At 43.5% G+C, this 17,500-nt stretch overlaps 1 protein-coding gene across 4 annotated transcripts in view; it reads right to left on the bottom strand.

Annotated features, from left to right (window-relative positions):
* The window catches only part of slc25a21 (solute carrier family 25 member 21), an 87,218-nt gene that overhangs the window by 36,310 nt on the left and 33,408 nt on the right, over positions 1-17,500 (bottom strand). Inside the window, exons 1-2 of one of the 4 annotated variants that reach the window (XM_048227448.1) lie at positions 1,870-2,034; positions 1,537-1,707 (exon numbers count right to left, since the gene is read on the bottom strand). The exons of 2 other annotated variants lie outside the window; for them this stretch is intronic. Coding sequence is in view for 1 of the 2 variants with exons in the window: in XM_048227447.1 (XP_048083404.1) it covers positions 1,040-1,046 (7 nt within the window). In the remaining variant the exon portion in view is untranslated. Of the gene's footprint in view, positions 1-1,039; positions 1,197-1,536; positions 1,708-1,869; positions 2,035-17,500 lie in introns of those variants that run through there. One more of the 4 variants, XM_048227447.1, reaches the window with a different exon arrangement.

The raw sequence follows: 17,500 nt of genomic DNA, 5'->3' as shown, positions 1-17,500 counted from the left end.
TGCTGGCACACTCAATCACCTGAGAATGCTTTAAGTGGGAGAAACACACGAGGGCGCACACACACACACACACCTGTGTGGCGGCCTGTCCAACAACATCACCACTCCATTTGAGACCTGGACCTTTTTTCTCTCAGAGTGTTGCCACAAGTTATGAATTTGAATTACATGGCTTGGTTGGCATGACGACAGCAGCTTGTCTGCGTCTGTGAACAAATTTGCCCACATCGGAGTGGCCCTCCTGCCTTCCTGGGGTGCGTGGCTTGAGCACACATGGGAATTTTTGGCACTGGTTGGAACATTTCCCCCAAAAACATACGTGACAAGGAGGAACATATGGAGACCTGTCTGTGCCAGGAATGTAACATTCAACGAATGAAAAATGAACAGCCAATTTCTTTTTTTTTTAAGTAGCGAAAGAGTGCTCTTTATCCATATGAAGAATGAATATACACCTTAAGATGCCCAAAGAGTCAAGGGTCTCTCTCTCTCAAAACTGGGCATATCTCCTGAGGGCAGAAGCATTCCTAATGGTCTGATAGAGACTCGTACATCACCCTGATGAGATCATTATCCGAGGTTGGTTTTGGCCTGCGCCGTCATCATAGAAATGCTCCCACGCAGACGTGCGAAAGAATAACACCGCTGTAACGCTCTGTGATTGCTCAACACTGTGCAGGTGCCATCCATCATGTCACCACGACAACCCCGAGGATGAATTTCCCAGCAACCCCCACACTGTAAGATGTCATGGGGGTAGTTAGCGTGATGAGGATCACTGAGGGTGTTACACACGGTTAGCCTATGTGGAATATGATTGATGAGTGATTTCACAAATTGTTAGTACTTGGAGTATAAATTATTTACAAAAAAATAAACATAAAAGTACAAGCAGTAGCATTTTTATCTGTAATCTGTAATGTACAGTATTTTTACACACATGCACTCTTTATTACATTACTGCACACACACTCATTCAGTCTGTAACTATGCTCATTTGGGGAATCTCCCATAGGCTCTAGTCCATTCCATGACTCACCTTTCATTTGTAATTAAAATCCCTCTGCTGAAATGTGAGGATATTTTCCATTGGACCTAGAGATGATCTCTTCTGCCTCCGAACTCGATTAAAGTCAGATGGAAGAGTCATTCTAGTGTATGCTTGACACCACTGCAGATCCACTGTCTGTGGGAGTAGCTATAGTTGCCAAGGGTTCAGGATTTGGGCAATTTGTAATTGGGCAACCACTGTAGCTGTGGATACAGACTGCTTTAATTGATGAGAGCCATCATTCAACAGTGGTGCTTGTTCAACAACGTTTTTTTATTTTTATTATTGGACAACCGCCAAGGATTCAGGTGTAATTGGGCAGCTGTGGATAGAGACTGTTGTAAGTGATTTTTGTTTTGTTTTTTGGAAACATGCTCTTAATAGTGATTAATCTTACCCGTCACACCTACCTAACTTCCAGCTAAATGTGCAGAAACAGCTCAAACAAGCAGGGACGGCTCTGAACAAACACGCCTACCACCTACCTTTACAACTGACACAGAATTTTATGACTGACGTGTCAGGCCCTTCATGAGTCCCTTTTCATTCGTCAAGCGTCAGTCTGCGATCTTTACAGCCAGCATTCAATCAGGAAATAAACGGACATGAGGTATCATGTGCTGTATCTTTGCACACTGTGCATACCGAGTGTGAGTCTGCGTGAGAAGATCATTAAACGTTTTGTCACATGCATGAACAAACTATCACCACTATGCTGTTTTCGGCAAAGCCAAAACAATTTCTGGAATATGTAAAACAGATATATAACACAAATAATGGAAGATTTCTACTAAGATCATGTTGAGCAGAGTACTTACAGTATTTACTGAGTCTAGTGCCCTCCTGAGCTGTGAAACTTCGAAAATCAGTGCTCACATGCTCACCGTATACGGAGCACAGAGCCCAAGCGCTGCGGTGCTGTGGCTACGGCCTGAACACAACTCCCATGGCCCTGCGCTCACCTCTGAGAACACCCGTACATCTACCTGCTTCATCTGCTGTGGAATGCCAAACTAACTACTGGAGAAAGAGAGAGAGAGAGTGAGCGAAAGAGAGAGAGAGGTGAAGTGTGAAGCCTACATACCGTGACTAAGTCAACGAGCCTTTGCTTATGAAAGGAAGTGCGTCTGACACATTAAGGGAACAAGTCAACTACAGAAACAACTACAGAAATGAACAAAAACACTATGAATTTAGAAGAATGAAATTGAAGTTGAATATTTTTTTCGCAACAATATGCAAGAATCTAATGTCACTAAATACACTACTCACAAAAAGTCAGGGATATTCGTAAACATGACACTAGGATAATGGATGGTTAAGGGAGCAGATGAACACGGTTGGCATGCAACATATCAACAAACAGATACGTGTTTGACAACATATTTTTGACGTTTTTCAGTATTGACAGCTTCTAAAGAAAACACTTGCTTATGACTGACCCATGAACTCCATGACGACTTAAGGCAGATGGGAACAATGTGTTAGAGAAGAGGAAGCTTTGATAAGTTTTAGATATTCGCTTTATTAGCTACCTTTGGTCAGTATCCATGGCCACTGTCATAACCCAACTCAGAGCGTGTCTCCACTCCACAGTGATGGTCAGTTGGTCCTGGTCAGTGGTGGATACAGTGGGATTTTGTTTTTAGCAACAGGGGCAGGCCTGTCCACAAACTCCAGGGACAGAAATACTGATGGCAGACCTGTCCTCCGTCTGATTCATGTGGAAATTACCCCATACATTATTATACCACATTTCAATGCTTGACTAACTGCAAAACATATACTGAACATAGTTCATAACCGTAGTTTGTTTGCTGAATGGAACAGGAAATCCCTTCTTTTCTTGAATTTCCCCTTGGGGATCAATAAAGTATCTATCTATCTATCTATCTATCTATCTATCTATCTATCTATCTACAGTATCTATCTATCTATCTATCTATCTATCTATCTATCTATCTATCTATCTATCTATCTATCTATCTATCTACAGTATCTATCTATCTATCTATCTATCTATCTTCTTTGGTTATATAGCCCATGATCTATTAACTGTAGGCTATCATAGTGAGTGCATTTTAAAAAGAAAATTCCCAAACTGTGCGCTGTTGCCACATTTGTAATGTCGCAATGCCATTTACCTTCGTCACTAGCCTACTAGTCGACCTCCTATACATTTTGCCTGCATTGAAATGAGCTGAGTGTGTGAGTTTTGTGTATCAACTGTAACATGCAATATCCTGCGATTTCTATGACAGTAACCTAGACAGGCTAATTTCTGACATCACTTGGCTATGAATGCATTATTTATGAAGTAAGAAAGATGAAAGAACAGCTTTACACATTTATTCTTAATTTAAATTAGGAGGGCACTCGGACAGCATACAGTAGGTTTTACTTTCATGATCATTGTGAGAAAATACCCTATGGAAGATATGGTGCATCTTGCGATGTTGGCGGAAAAGCAAAACAAAATTCATGCAGATGCCCTGTGAATCTGATCCAGTCCAAAACTTGTAGATAAGAAGTGAGTGAGAGAGAGAAGTGAGTGGCCCATGCTTCACCAAGTGTCAAGAAACACAGGCCAGTAATGTTATGCCTTATCATACAAATCAAAACAATCAACCAACAAACAGAGAGAAAGAGAGAGCTCAATTGACATAAAAAAAGGAAAAGGTCTACATTTCTCTTCAAATTAATACATCTAAGATGGTAACACTTTAGGGAATACATGATAGCCATTAATAGGCCTACATAACCAACATGCATTAATGCTCAATAAGTAGTTGGCCTTGATCCAAGGTTATCAATATTGTATGGATCGAAATAGAAACATCTTAATATGTCACTATTCTGTCATTCAGATAGTGAATTAAGTGTCAATAAACGTTCTATTTTGATCCATACGATATACCAGTAACTTTAGATCAAGGCCCACTAGTTGCATATGATAGATTTACCAAGAATAAATGACTATCTAGTAAGAATAAGAAATTGTTTAATAAAGGCGTAATAAATGAGCAATGATGCTTAATACAGATCTTGTTGAGCATTAATACATACACATATTAGTAATGTATTAATGGTTAACATATGTTCACTAAACTAAAATGTTATCGTTGGTAAATACATACATCACCTCATCTATGTGCTTGCAATGATAAATTTGTGATTTCACACACTGGTATTCATTATTGTATAACAGGTAAGGTAGGAGCATATGACCATTGTCTTGTTCAATTATAGTATTTCATTGGTACTCAAAGGTTTGTTAAGGTCTTTCTACACTGAGCTGTGTAAATAATTTGGGCATTTTAAAGCATCACATAGTATATAATAGTTTCCATTGTGCATAATTTCCAAAAAGATGAAACATGACACTGTTTTGTTGTTGCTGTTTTTCTACACAAACAGTAGCGTGACACTGCAGAACATAACTGTGGTTATTTGCAAATCTCCTGGTGATGCTGTAAATATCACTATTCCACTACTCCACTAAATAACACTGAACAACTGTCTGGTAATCAGATCGGACACCATGGGATACCGCAGTTATCAGACCCACCATCACAGCTGTTTACCACTGCTGCCAACAACAGGAAAAACAACGTCAGTTGAGAAAGAGAAAAAAAAGATAGAGAGAGAGAGAGAAAAAGAAAGAGAGAGAGAGAGGTCAGAGGGAGCCAGAGGTCTTGGTGGGCCACAGCATGAGCTGTAAAGCTTTAGTGGGGGCCCACGATCTGTTAACAGCAGCCTGACACTCACACAAAAGAGAGCTGTGATCACCTCCAGGGTGAGCCCTCCATACCTTTAACACCCTCTCCCTCTCTCGCTCTCTCTCTCTCGCTCTCTCTCTCTCGCTTTCTGTGTCTCTCTCACGCTCACTCTCTCCCCCTCCCCTCGCTCCTCAGTCTTCCATTGCTTAAATCAATCCCTCAGTAATCTACTTCCCTCTGCCTCCACTGTCATCTCCTACATTCCACTGCTTCACATCTCTCTCTTTCTCTCTCTGTCTCTTATGCTCTTTTCCTTCCTTCCTCCCTTCCTTCCTCCCTTCCTTCCTCCCTTCCTTCCTTCCTCCCTTCCTTCTCCTCTCCACGCCATTCTTCAGGCGGGAATGTGTCCTCCCAGCGTGTGGCAATCCTTCATCCTACCAAGCGCCTGACAAGAGCTGGGCCATTACTGTCACCTAGTGGAGAGGCGCGACAGAGATGAGAGGAGCGGAGACGAGAGGGGGGAAAGAAGGACAAAGGGCAGAGTGTGAACCCTGTGAGGTCACCATGGCGAGAACAAGTGAGGTCGGTGTGATGTGATTCCTTAAGAAGGATCCAAAAACAGAGAAAATAGCCAAACCCAATGATGTCCAGATCACAATATCTTAATTGTGTTAGAGGATTCCTTCTAGTCTAGTCTAGTGATGCAGTCTCCTCAGGTCTAATCCTTTCACTCCACAGATCTGTGATGAACAGCATCCATTTCCTAATGCAAGTTCCATCGTGAAAAGTCCCTGGTCAGTCACTAGGAGCACTTCCTGACATTGACCGTTCACTTCCTGTCCAAAAAGTCACCTACAGTCCATAAAAGCTGATAATGATGCTGATTATGGGCCATTAAATTCTGTAATTACTCGTTAACGCCCCACGTCCCTCTGGTGGACTGTGGCTTTGCCCATGAATGGGGCCACAGGGAGCTGTACATTCCTGGAGGTAGAGTGTAATCCCTGCAACGTCAAAGTCAGAGGTTCAAATCCCGCGGGGAGCAGCAGACCTGATAAAACTGTGTGTTCGCCACATTAACACAACGCTTAGGTGACACGCCGAGCAACACTGTGCAACTCCCGTCAATTTGTATGAAGATTTGAATAATGCCCTTCTAATGCAGAAGAAGCAAGGAAAATATTCTACTACCGATACATCAAAAAAGTTTCCAAAATGGTATAAACACCAAAATAGTATACTAATCAAGAAAACCAAGAGTTATACTGTAGGTCACAGTTGAATGATTAACGAAACATGGTCATGTCACAAGCACTATGCAGCTAATGTAACATCTCAGTATTCTGCATGATTCTGAAGCATGTAAGTAAGCATTATTGAGTTATAGAGGGCGGTGTGGGTGTTTGGGACTTGAGGTCTGCGCTAGACGAATCTTCGAGCAGTGTACGAGTCAAGAGGGAGTCAGTCATCTGCCAAAGGCCAGCCTGGAGATAAACACAAAGTGGCCACAGAAGAGTAGAGCAGAGGAAGAGCTCTCGGCCCGCAGTGTGTTCTCAGTGTGTTCCCAGAGACAACATTTTGCATTTGCTCTGACAGAGAGGACCTCTTCACAATAACCGTAAGCAACATTAAGAAAGAACATTCGTTTGAGCACAGACAGGTGGATGTGACTGAGGAACACAAAGTCTCTTCGAAATGATCTGATAGCCTATTTTTGCTTTATCTATCACATGCATACTGCAAGAAGCCATTACTGTAGTATCTAAAGAGATAATTTACAATTCATTCAGAAGTGCAAGCACACAGCTGACACATCAAGTCAAATTGTCATACTACGCCATCAGCAGTAACGTCAGTGGTTATTGATGATGATCGGCCTACCCGACACATTTCCCTGACAGATAGCCCGAGACCAACACTTCCAGCATCATGACGGCTTTAAGAACGCATGGCCCCCCAAGACAGCTGGCCTAATGAAATTCAAGTGCACGAACGCAAACAAGAGGCATAACTCTGTAATGAGAGGGTCAGGATCTCGCCACTGGACGCGCTCCAACTTCCCCGCTTTGTCTGTTTCATCTTTTCGTCCTGCAATTTCTCGAAACGGACCTACACTTTTGACAGGAGCTCGACTGATGAGATGAGTGTTGCTGTGTGTGTGTGTTTTTTTTTCTACCCACACTGGAAATTGCAGAGCTGTGGATGTGCTGTGCAGTGATGGATGGGAGCGGGTGATTTATGGACCGAGCCCAAGACGAGAGACCAAGAAAAGTGAGAGAGCGAGAGATAGAATGGTCAGTGACGAAGCAGTCCTAAAAAGCCAGGGCAGAAGCTTTGAGAAACCCCAGAGGGTCTGGAAATAGCCTGCTTTACATGGAAATGATGGGGTAGGAGGCCCAGGCAGGCCAGGGCCCTGGGAAGAAGACAACGCTGCTGGGAAGTCACACAGGAATCGGTCCAAGCGCCCTGTGGCGTTGACTCTGAGGGGGGTAGGGCATCCCTGCTCAAGCTAGTCACCTAAAGGCTTTAACGCATCACCTACTGAGGTTAAGCAGGCCAATAGTTCATGATATTAAGACAGGTACACAGGTCCATCGCTTCACTGTGTAATAGGAAACACCAATTAGACTGTGGTGGTGTCCACTAATGACCGGGGCATTGTATGAGATTGGTGCATGTCTTGAGGCAACACAGGACTGGCAACATGCGTCAGTGATGCGGATGCTTTAAGTTTGAAGTGGGAGGAGGGGGTGGAGTAGAGGAGAACAGAGACAGATAGAGGAAGAGCTTGTTTGCTGCCATGATGTATATGCCCAAGAGAGATGCTACACAGGAAGATGTGATCAGCTCCCTGGGTGGCAAGGATGACTTGTGTGTGTGTGTGTGAGAGAGAGAGTTTGAGGTGGAGAGAGAGGCAGAGCAACAGAGACAGACAGACAGACAGAAATAGATAGAGAGACATAGAGAAAAATAAACTAGAAGATGAACAGGAGACATGGGTCTTGAGTGGGGGTGAGGGTTTGGGCAGCTGGATGGGATGGAATGGGGTGGGATGAGTAGATTGGAGCTTTGTATGTGTGTGTGTGTGTGTGTGTGTGTGTGTGTGTGTGTGTGTGTGTGTGTGTACTGTATGTGTGGTGCTGCGTGGGTGGCTATATGGGTGCTGTAGCGAACTGAACCCTGGGATCTTAGGTGATACAGGAAGTCAGGGAGGATGAATGGACCATTGAAGGAGGAAGTGGCATTTCGGGGCAGGTTCACAACCTCACCTCCCTCACTCCGGCCCCGTCTCTTTCTCCCTCGCTTTCTCTCCCAGTCTCTCCCCTGCTATGACAGATGTCAGCAATGAACTCTTGACACTGGCTTGAGCACTTTATGTTCAACATGTGTGGGTCTGTTGCTGTCTCTCTGCTCATGAGAAGAAGTCTGCTTGACCCTTCTAGAGTGTGTGTCTCTGTGTGTGTGACAGAGACCATGTGAATATGTGTGTGTGTGTGCAACTGTGTGTGTGTGTGTGTGTGTGTGTGCGTGCGACTGTGGGAGTGTGTGAGTGTGTGTTGCTGCTGCTGGAGGACAAGATGAGGGCAGCAGCAGGAGATTTTGCTATTTGGGAGGTAGGCTGCAATGGCACACAAGGGACAGATTAGCTTCCTGTCTGTCAGGGGGCCATCAGGGAAGCCTCTGATTTACGGCCTGCACTGACCAGTCCGCTACCCAAAGCAAACACACAGGAGCGCACACACACGCACACACACACACACACACACACACACACACACACACACACAGGTTCCCTCTGCCTAACATATACACATATCTCTCTGTTTGTGTGTGGCGAGTGTGTGTGTGTGTGTGTGTGTGTGTGTGTGTGTAAGGGCCACGAACGTGTCTGTGTTTGTTGTTGAAAGGAATATCTCCATGTTGCCCTCATCGCTACTCGTGTACACATCTGTCTGCACATCTGCTCGACGGCCCAATGACGAGAACAGATGAGGGGAAATGCTTTTGCATGAATGCAAGTGTGTATGCGAGTGTGTGACTGAATGTCAGGTCGTCCAAATGTTAGCATGTCTCTTTGTGCCAAGACTGTAAGAAAGCACACATTTTGTGTCTGTGTGTGCCTGTGTGTACCTGTGTGTTTGTGTATGTGTGTGAGTGTGTGTAAATTTGAGTGTGTGTAGATTAGTCACTAACATCGCGGTTGTTTGTGTAAAATTGAGAGTAGATTAGACTAACATGCGGTCGAACAAGCCGAGACCTGCTCGCAGGACAGAGAGCGAGAGTGGAAGAAGGACCGAGCCATTAAACAAGACATCATCTCCAAACACAACAATGATTTATCATGGCCTGCAAATCATAAGCACCTGCATGCACCTCTGCCCCCTCCCCTTCAACTTTCTCTCTCACACACACACGCTTACTGAGTTCTCAGGGGTCCTGAATAATGTTTAAAGTAGCAAAAAATGGCATTACTCCACAAAATATTTCCCATCTACTGTTGACTGCTATACTAAGACAGTGATGTGGTCAGTACAGGTCTCTTACACTCTCATTCACACACACACACACACACACACACTCTAACAGCTGGTGATATTTTACTAACTTTTTAGTAAAAAATTGTGTTCACATTTTTGGAGCTTTTATGCCTTTCAGACAGGACAGAGAAGAGAGTGACAGGAAACGAGTGGGAGAGAGATATGAGGTGGGATCGGCAAATTCCCCAGGTCGACCTCGAACCCTGGTCCCTGTGGGCACTTGGACACGAATGTGGTACAGACGCTGTAGCCACTTGCAGCACAGCACTCCCCACACTACCCACTTTTGAGTCAACTATTTTTCCCCCATCGGCAGCATACACTTTCACTCACTCACGCTCATGCACGCACACTCATCACTCATACACACACACACACACACACACACACACACACACACACACACACACACACACTCATCACACACACACTCACACAAACATACACATGCACACATAATAACGCACAGAGGCACGGTAGGGAGAGCCGAAATTGCTTCAAGACAGGCCTGACTTCATTATGCTAAGAAGTAACTTGTCATGCTAATATAATGGGAATGGTTGTGTGTGTGTGTGTGTGTGTGTGTGTCTCTGTGTGTGAGTGAGTGTGAGTAGTTGTGCGTGTGTTGATCCAGCAGCTGGCCACCTTTGATTTATGGAGTCTACGCTGAACTGTCCTGACTGCTCCTGGCCTTCCGCACTCCTCCAGTTAAACCAGTCACCAACCATAACTCTCAAAACACACACACACACACACAAACAAAACTCCCCTCCCCACAAAAACACAAACAAAAAAAAGAAATGCACACCGTGACCCTGATCTGACCCTAACACACAATAGGTACCACCACAAACATAAACATAATAACATCATGGATCCTGCACACCATGTTTGTGTACACTGTGGGACTCCTGAATGGTGTCTCTCTGCCTTCCAACTTTGACAGCACCACACACACACTTGATCACATGCATACAGTACACTCCCACACACACTTTTGTGCTCTTGTGAATACACACACACACATTTATAAACATGCAAGAATTGTAAGACACTCAAAAACACACAGACAGACACTCTCACGGGAACATTCTTAGGATCCCTGAAAATGTTTTTACCCTAAGGGTGTTTGTGTGTGTGATTGCATGTGTGTGTGTGTGTGTGTGTGTGTGTGTATGTATGTGTGTGTGTGTGTATGCACAAGAGCACAAAAGTGTGTGTGGGAGTGCATGCATGTATGCATGTGATCAAGTGTGTGTGTGGTGCTGTCAAAGTTGGAAGGCAGAGAGACAGGGAGAAAGCGGTGAAAATAGAGTGGTTTGTGTGTAGAGAGAGAGAGAGAGAGAGAGAGAGAGAGAGAGAGAGAGAGAGATGGTGAGTGAGAGAGAGAGAGAGAGGAAGAGAGAAAGAGAGAGAGAGAGAGAGAGAAAGTTCAGATATGGAGGGGGAGGAGAGCTGGAGAACACACAGTAGGCCAGAAGGCCCCAGGTACCTGCCTGTGCAGTCCCTCCTCTCCAAATGTTTACTTTGGAGCAGACTGGCCGCCAACTGGTTGCAATTGACCCTCTTCAGGGACAAGTTAGAGAGAGAACATGAGACTTTTCCTTTTGAGAAAACGAAAGAGGTAAGCCACACACACACACGAAAAAAAGCATATAAAAAGGCATGCACAAACATGAAAAGAAAACCACACAAAGAGACAAAAGTGAGGTGAGCCAATACACAAACACACATACACACAACAAACACACATTCCTTCTCTCTCCCTTGCTCTGTGTAACAAACACACACTCTCCCTCTGACATGCATTAACACACATACACACACAAATGAAGAGAGGAAGAAAAATACTTAAGCATGTCAAATGTTACAGGTCTACACGGGCAGCTGAGGAAGTCGAAGAGGAGGCGGAACACTGAGTCAGGGTGACCTATTAGAGCCCAAAGAAAATCTCAACCAAACCATAGCTTCCTTGCCATACTAGTCACCCAGCCCTTGTCCCTGCAGATACCACCTGCACCATCACAGAACAGTCCCCCTCCCACCGCCTCACTTCCTCTCTCCCACCGCCTCATTTCCTCTCTCCCTGGCTGCCTACCTTGTCCTGTCAATACCCCCCTGTCACATTCAAGCATGCATGGCTTTATTACCATGTCTATGCAGCTTCACAAAGTTATCGAGGCATCGCTGTTTAGGAATCATTTGTACACAGACGATCACATACTGCAGTTGGTAAATTATAAGAAAGGGATTATATTTGCAGAAGGGGTATATAATGCAAATCTCTTTCATGTTTTTTACTCTTGTTAAAATGACTTTGATGAGATTATTAAATATAATTACAATTTATTGAAATTAAATGTATTAAAATTCAATTGAAATAATTATGAATACAAACTACATTTCAGGTCCTACATTACAGGTCAGTTCCTGTAAAATACTACTTATTAATAGCAGCTTGTCTTGATATCTATTTATCTGGATTCAAAACAAAATTTTTCAGTAATCATAATTATATTGTAGCTATCATGTTGAATTTTAATGAACACTGCACATAGATATGTATATAGATATACACACTATTTTTGTTCACTGAATAAAATGCAAAAGCTTCCTAGCAAAAGGAAACTACATTACATACAACAAAAATAGTTGCTACATTATTCATTGCAATTATCAAAAGCAATTGCAATGACAAAAACATGATACATTTGCAGTTATCTGTGATAATTATATTAGTTACTATTATCAGTACAACAGTTAACATTTTATATAGTAATATATGTATAATAAGTTATGCATCAAATATAATAATACATCAAAACAGGAGTAATTTGTAGTTTGAATAGATGTTAAAATACTACATCCTAAAATCCATTTATGTAAAAGTTATGATACAACACTTGAGTTTTATGGTGGTCTAAACTGATGACTGTATAAATGAACTCCAGGCCTTAACTTGGCACAATTCACAATTAGGCTACAGGTAGACTCAGAGATTAGAGACAGGGATCTAGGATAGTATAAAAATCTGTGTCTAATAAAAAGTTCATATGGTGCTTATTGTTAAAATTGCATGATGTAGTATGCTGAATCAAAAAACTTAAATGCAAGCTTTTCGGTTTCTCCACCATCCCAGCCAAGTTGGTCAAGCAAGCACTCACCCAAACACACACAAACTCTCTCTCTTTCACACATACACACACACACACACCAGTATAAGAACCAGGCCGTCAGGGCTGATGAGATTAAATGACGTTAAACGTTATCCCCCATAAGTGCGGGGAGTGTAAGTATGGGGGTCTGTGACGGGGGTCTGTAAGAGAACCACCTGAGCCAGTGTGGCTCTGAATGGGAGAGCTGAGCTGGGCAGGCAGGTTAGTGTTTGGCTGGAGGGCAATCGTTAGTCAGGACTGTCACACCAAACCCAAACACAAATTAGGGAATTACAGCAGTGTGTGTGTGTGTGTGTGTGTGTGTGTGTGTGTGTGTGTGTGTGTGTGTGTGTGTGTGTATAAATATGAGAGAGAGTGTGTATACGTCTAGACATAGTCGTCAGACATTTGTTAGCGGCTAGCCATCCCTGGTCAGCTGGCTGCGCTGATCTGGGTCAGCACGGGTCACTGTGGGTCAATCTGGCCCGGTTGTAACACGTCAGCTAGAGTTACTGGTGCACTGGACATGGCCGAGATTGACTCCAACTGGGGGTGAAATTGTGTGTGTGTGTGTGTGTGTGTGTGTGTGTGTGTGCATTAGCATGTTAGTGCGTGTGTTGGCATATTAGCGTGTGTGTGTGTGTGTGTGTGTGTGTGTGTGTGTGCACGCGCGCATGTTAACATGTTAGTGTGTGTGTGTTTGTTAAAGCATGTTAGCGTATGTATGTACTGTATGTATGTGTGTGTGTGTTTGCATGTGTGTGTGTTTGTTTGTGTGTGTGGGTGCACTCAGCAAAAATAAAAAACCCAGACAACACAGATAGCATTTTAACTAGGGGCAATATGGTATGTGTCTGTGTATGTGTTTGAATTACTGTGTATATTAATTAATGATAATGAGATTCAAAATATTTTGAATGAGTTTTAACATTTCGTGTGTGTGTGTGTGTGTGTGTGTGTGTGTCTGTGGCTCAGGTGTGTAAACCAGACAACTCAGGAAACATATTAATATTGACCAAAGTTTTCCCTGGTAACCGCACACGTCCTGAGGGAGTTCAAACCAGACCACACACACACACACACACACACAGTCACACTCACTCAGAGTCATACATTCTCTCTCTCTCTCTCACACACACACACACCAGTGAAACCACTTCACTTAACTAATGTCCATAGTAAACATACACATACCATCCATAAACACCCTAATAAACCCACCTTACACACTCTCCTTCATTCTCTCTCACACACACACAAAACACCCTCAAAACCAAGCCACTTTTCTCGTGGCTAATATCCACTCAGACTAAATAAACATTGTGTCCATAAACACCTTAATAGAGCACTCATACATTAACACGACTTCATACATTTGCACACTCTCTCTCTCTCTCTCTCTCTCTCTCTCTCAGACCCAACAACACACAGCGGGCAAAGAAATAAAACAAACATGTGCTTCTATTGAAGTTTTAAAACATAAAATACATATAAAAAATCTGTGCATTTTTAAGGATGATGACAACTGACTGAAGTGTGCAGAGCAGGTCACACCAACCACAGAGAGGCCAATCATGTAGATAACAACTTTTTTTTCTGTAAAATTATACTCTTCTTGTGCAAACAAATGGAGGCAAAACAGAAAAAAATCTACTAAGCACACAGAAAGAATGAAAGCTTTGACTGTATATAGCCTGCCTTGAAGGAATGATGTCATCAGTCAAAGTAAGTACTCTTTCATATCATGTCATCATCATAGTCCTTCATCAAATTAAATTCCGACACAATAATTAAAATACCACTTGAATTAAATCTGAAGGTCCATTCCATCGTATTGAATAATCTTCATGGATGACATTTTCAGTGGTGACTTTCATTTTTGGAAACTAAAAGGCATGAATGAGCATTATTTTAGAGCTAAGCCAACATCCATTATATATTCACATGGGGGAAAAAAGCATATAGATTTTACTTTGACTCAACTTCTTCTCAGCCTATGTTAGTAAACAGCTAGATCGCCTTGCTTTTTCTCTTCTCCTTTCACCCTCATCCCCCTTTCCCTCATCTCTCTCTCTCTCTCTCTCCCCCCCTCTTTCTCTCCTTCTCTCTGCTGCCAGGAAACGCATGTCGGTGGCGGTGGCCAGTAGGCAGTAATTTGTAACAGGCGGTCGGGGTGGGCTGAGGCGGCTTCATCTTATCTGGACAGAAGATCACTGGGCAAATCATATCAGAGTGAGAGAGAAGGAGAGAGGGAGAGAGAGAGAGAGAGAGAGAGAGAGGGGTCCTGTTTAAATATAGCTATAATTACCCCAATCATTTCGGCTGTCTCTTTTTTCTCTCCCTCTCTTCTCTCCGCCCTCCCTAGCTTTCACTTCTTTTTTTCCTCCTTTACTCCTTTTTTCTACTCTTCCCTCACTTCAGTATAGTGAGCTCTTTCTCTCTTTCCCCCCTTCTTCTTCTTCTTCTTCTACTCCTCCTCCTCCCCACCCCTGTGCGTTTCCTCCGCCGCTGCCCAGTAAATCCGGGCTCGTGGTGTGGGCTGAGGGGCTGACAGTTGCATGACAAGGAATGTTTCCCTTTGTAAGAGCCTACTTCCTCCTTGCGCAGTTTTAGCCTAATTGAAACGTTTCCTATTGGGCTCAATCAAGAGGGCAATTACCTAATTATTCGCTTATGCCTCAGCTCTCGGGTCTGTGCGGGATGGCGACTGAGAGAGAGACGGAGAGAGAGAGAGAGAGAGAGAGAGGAGAGAGAGTGAGCGGGGGGGCTGAGAGAGAGGGGGGAGGTAGAGAGAGAGAGAGAGAGAGAGAGAGAGAGAAAGAGAGAGAAAGAGAAAGAGAGGGAGAGGGAAAAGTGAGGGGGAATCGGATGGGGGAGGATTTTGGTCAGTGAAAAGAAATCCACCATTACTTATACACAAAGTACTGAGCCTTAATGCCAGATGAGAGGCAAACAATAGCTCTAGCCAATCCCGAATAAACAAACAAAAGCCAAACATAAAAGGAAAGCACTGAATGCGGAAATGCCCTGTTAAATAGTGGAGCAGTTTTAAAAAAGAAACTATTTCATAGGACAGTGAGGCATAGCAAGTGGCAAGTCTTTTTTACAGGGCCAAAGTGTTATCAGAAAGCTCAGCTCGTAGGAAAGAGGACAAGGGGGAGACATTAGTGGAGCGGTTCTGGAATGTTCTCTCGGCCAGGCCAGACCACAAGCCTATTTCATCACAGCTCATAAAGCATACAGCATTACTGTAAATAAACACAAACGTCAGTCTCTCTGACAAATACATTTTCAGAGTTCACTGTGAATTTATGCTCATCTAGACACAGAAAACGATGCTATACTTCAAGGGAAAAAAATATGTGGATGCATTAACAAGATTTTGATAAATCAAATTTTATAGAGAATATAAATAGCCCTACGCCTCTGTGTGAATAATGCAAACACAACAGCCGCTAGAAAGACAGATCGATCATTTTCATTCCAGACTCCATCTGTGTTGTATCTTCAGTGTAAAAGGGCAGCTACTTCGACCAGCGCTTGCCCGGTCAGGGTCTTAAATCAATCACGTAAATTTGGGCCTTCATCACACACACACACACACACACTCAGAGAGAGAGAGTGAGAGGGAGTGTAGCCTCACTCACCCCAAGTAGCAGCACAATATTTTAGCTCAACATGTGCAGCACTGTTGTCTAAACATGCGCGCGGAGGCAGCGGGCCCAGAGCAGCACACACTGGCTGGAGGTCATGGAAAGCAAATCATAATGTGCACGAAAACACACACGCACACACGGGCACACACACACACACACACACACAGGCCACAGAGGAGGCTTGAGGTCATGGAAATCCGTTATAATGCTGCCTTTCACCAGGGAAAAATGAGGATCGCAACATACACACACACAAAAACACACACACACACACACACACATCTTTATGGTCCACAAACGTAAGAAAATGGAGGGAAGGCTCCCACAGCAGCTGGGTGGGCCGGTCAGCCGGTGTGTGCAATGCTCAGACGCTGAAAAACAAAAGCATGCATACTCACACACTCTCATTCCAAACACAACACGAAAACATGCGTCGCAAACAGATCCCTAGTTTTCACATGGGTGATATACTCATCACTGCCTGTCTCAGAGAATACACTTCACGGTCTGCCTATCCTGACTACCCCAAGTGACCTCGCTTTTTCTTACATATTACGCAAATGTTTAATCATCATTTAGTCACACTCAGATACTGTGTGTATGTGTGTGTGTGTGTGTGTGTGTGTGTGTGTATATATATATATATATATATATATATATATATATCTATATATATATATATATGTGTATATATATGTGTGTGTGTGTGTGTGTGTGTGTGTGTGTGTGTGTGTGTGTGTGTGTGTGTGTGTGTATATATATGTATGTGGGTATGTGTATGTGTTTGTTTACATACTTGAGTGTCTTTTTTTCCAATAACACTGAAAATGACGGTCTTACCAATAGGTGAAAGAAAGACAAGCTGAGAGACTAAAATAACTACAAAAATACTTGGAGGAACGACAAGGGAGAGACAAACAAACAAACAGAAAGCCATACGTAACTAAAATAAATATCAAGACAAAGCAAACCAAGAACACCAAGAAAGACAAGGGCTGATGGTGTAGTAGGGACGACACAGAGTGCTTCGCCCAGGTGGTCGGTGGGGGCTGTGTCCAGTGGGCAGAGCGGCTTTGGCGGGGGAGGAGAATCTGAAACCCAGACCCTCGCACTGTGGCTAGGCCAGCTCTGATTGGGACGCCCGTGCATGATTAAATATAATTGCTTAAAAAAGCTCTTCCAAGTGCTCCGGCATTTACAGGCAGAAAAAAAAGAGAGAGAGAAAAAGAGAAAACAGCAGGAAGGGTTTAAATGCAAGTCTACTTCTTAAAGAAGAGAGAGAGAGAGAGAGAGAGAGAGAGAGAGACCACCCCAAGTAGCAGCACAATATTTTAGCTCAACATGTGCAGCACTGTTGTCTAAACATGCGCCATGGAGAGAG

Source organism: Alosa alosa, chromosome 19, assembly GCF_017589495.1.
Source record: "Alosa alosa isolate M-15738 ecotype Scorff River chromosome 19, AALO_Geno_1.1, whole genome shotgun sequence".
Lineage (NCBI taxonomy): Eukaryota > Metazoa > Chordata > Actinopteri > Clupeiformes > Clupeidae > Alosa > Alosa alosa.
Note: the sequence above shows the minus strand (reverse complement) of the source record. Positions and strands in the feature narration are given on the sequence as shown.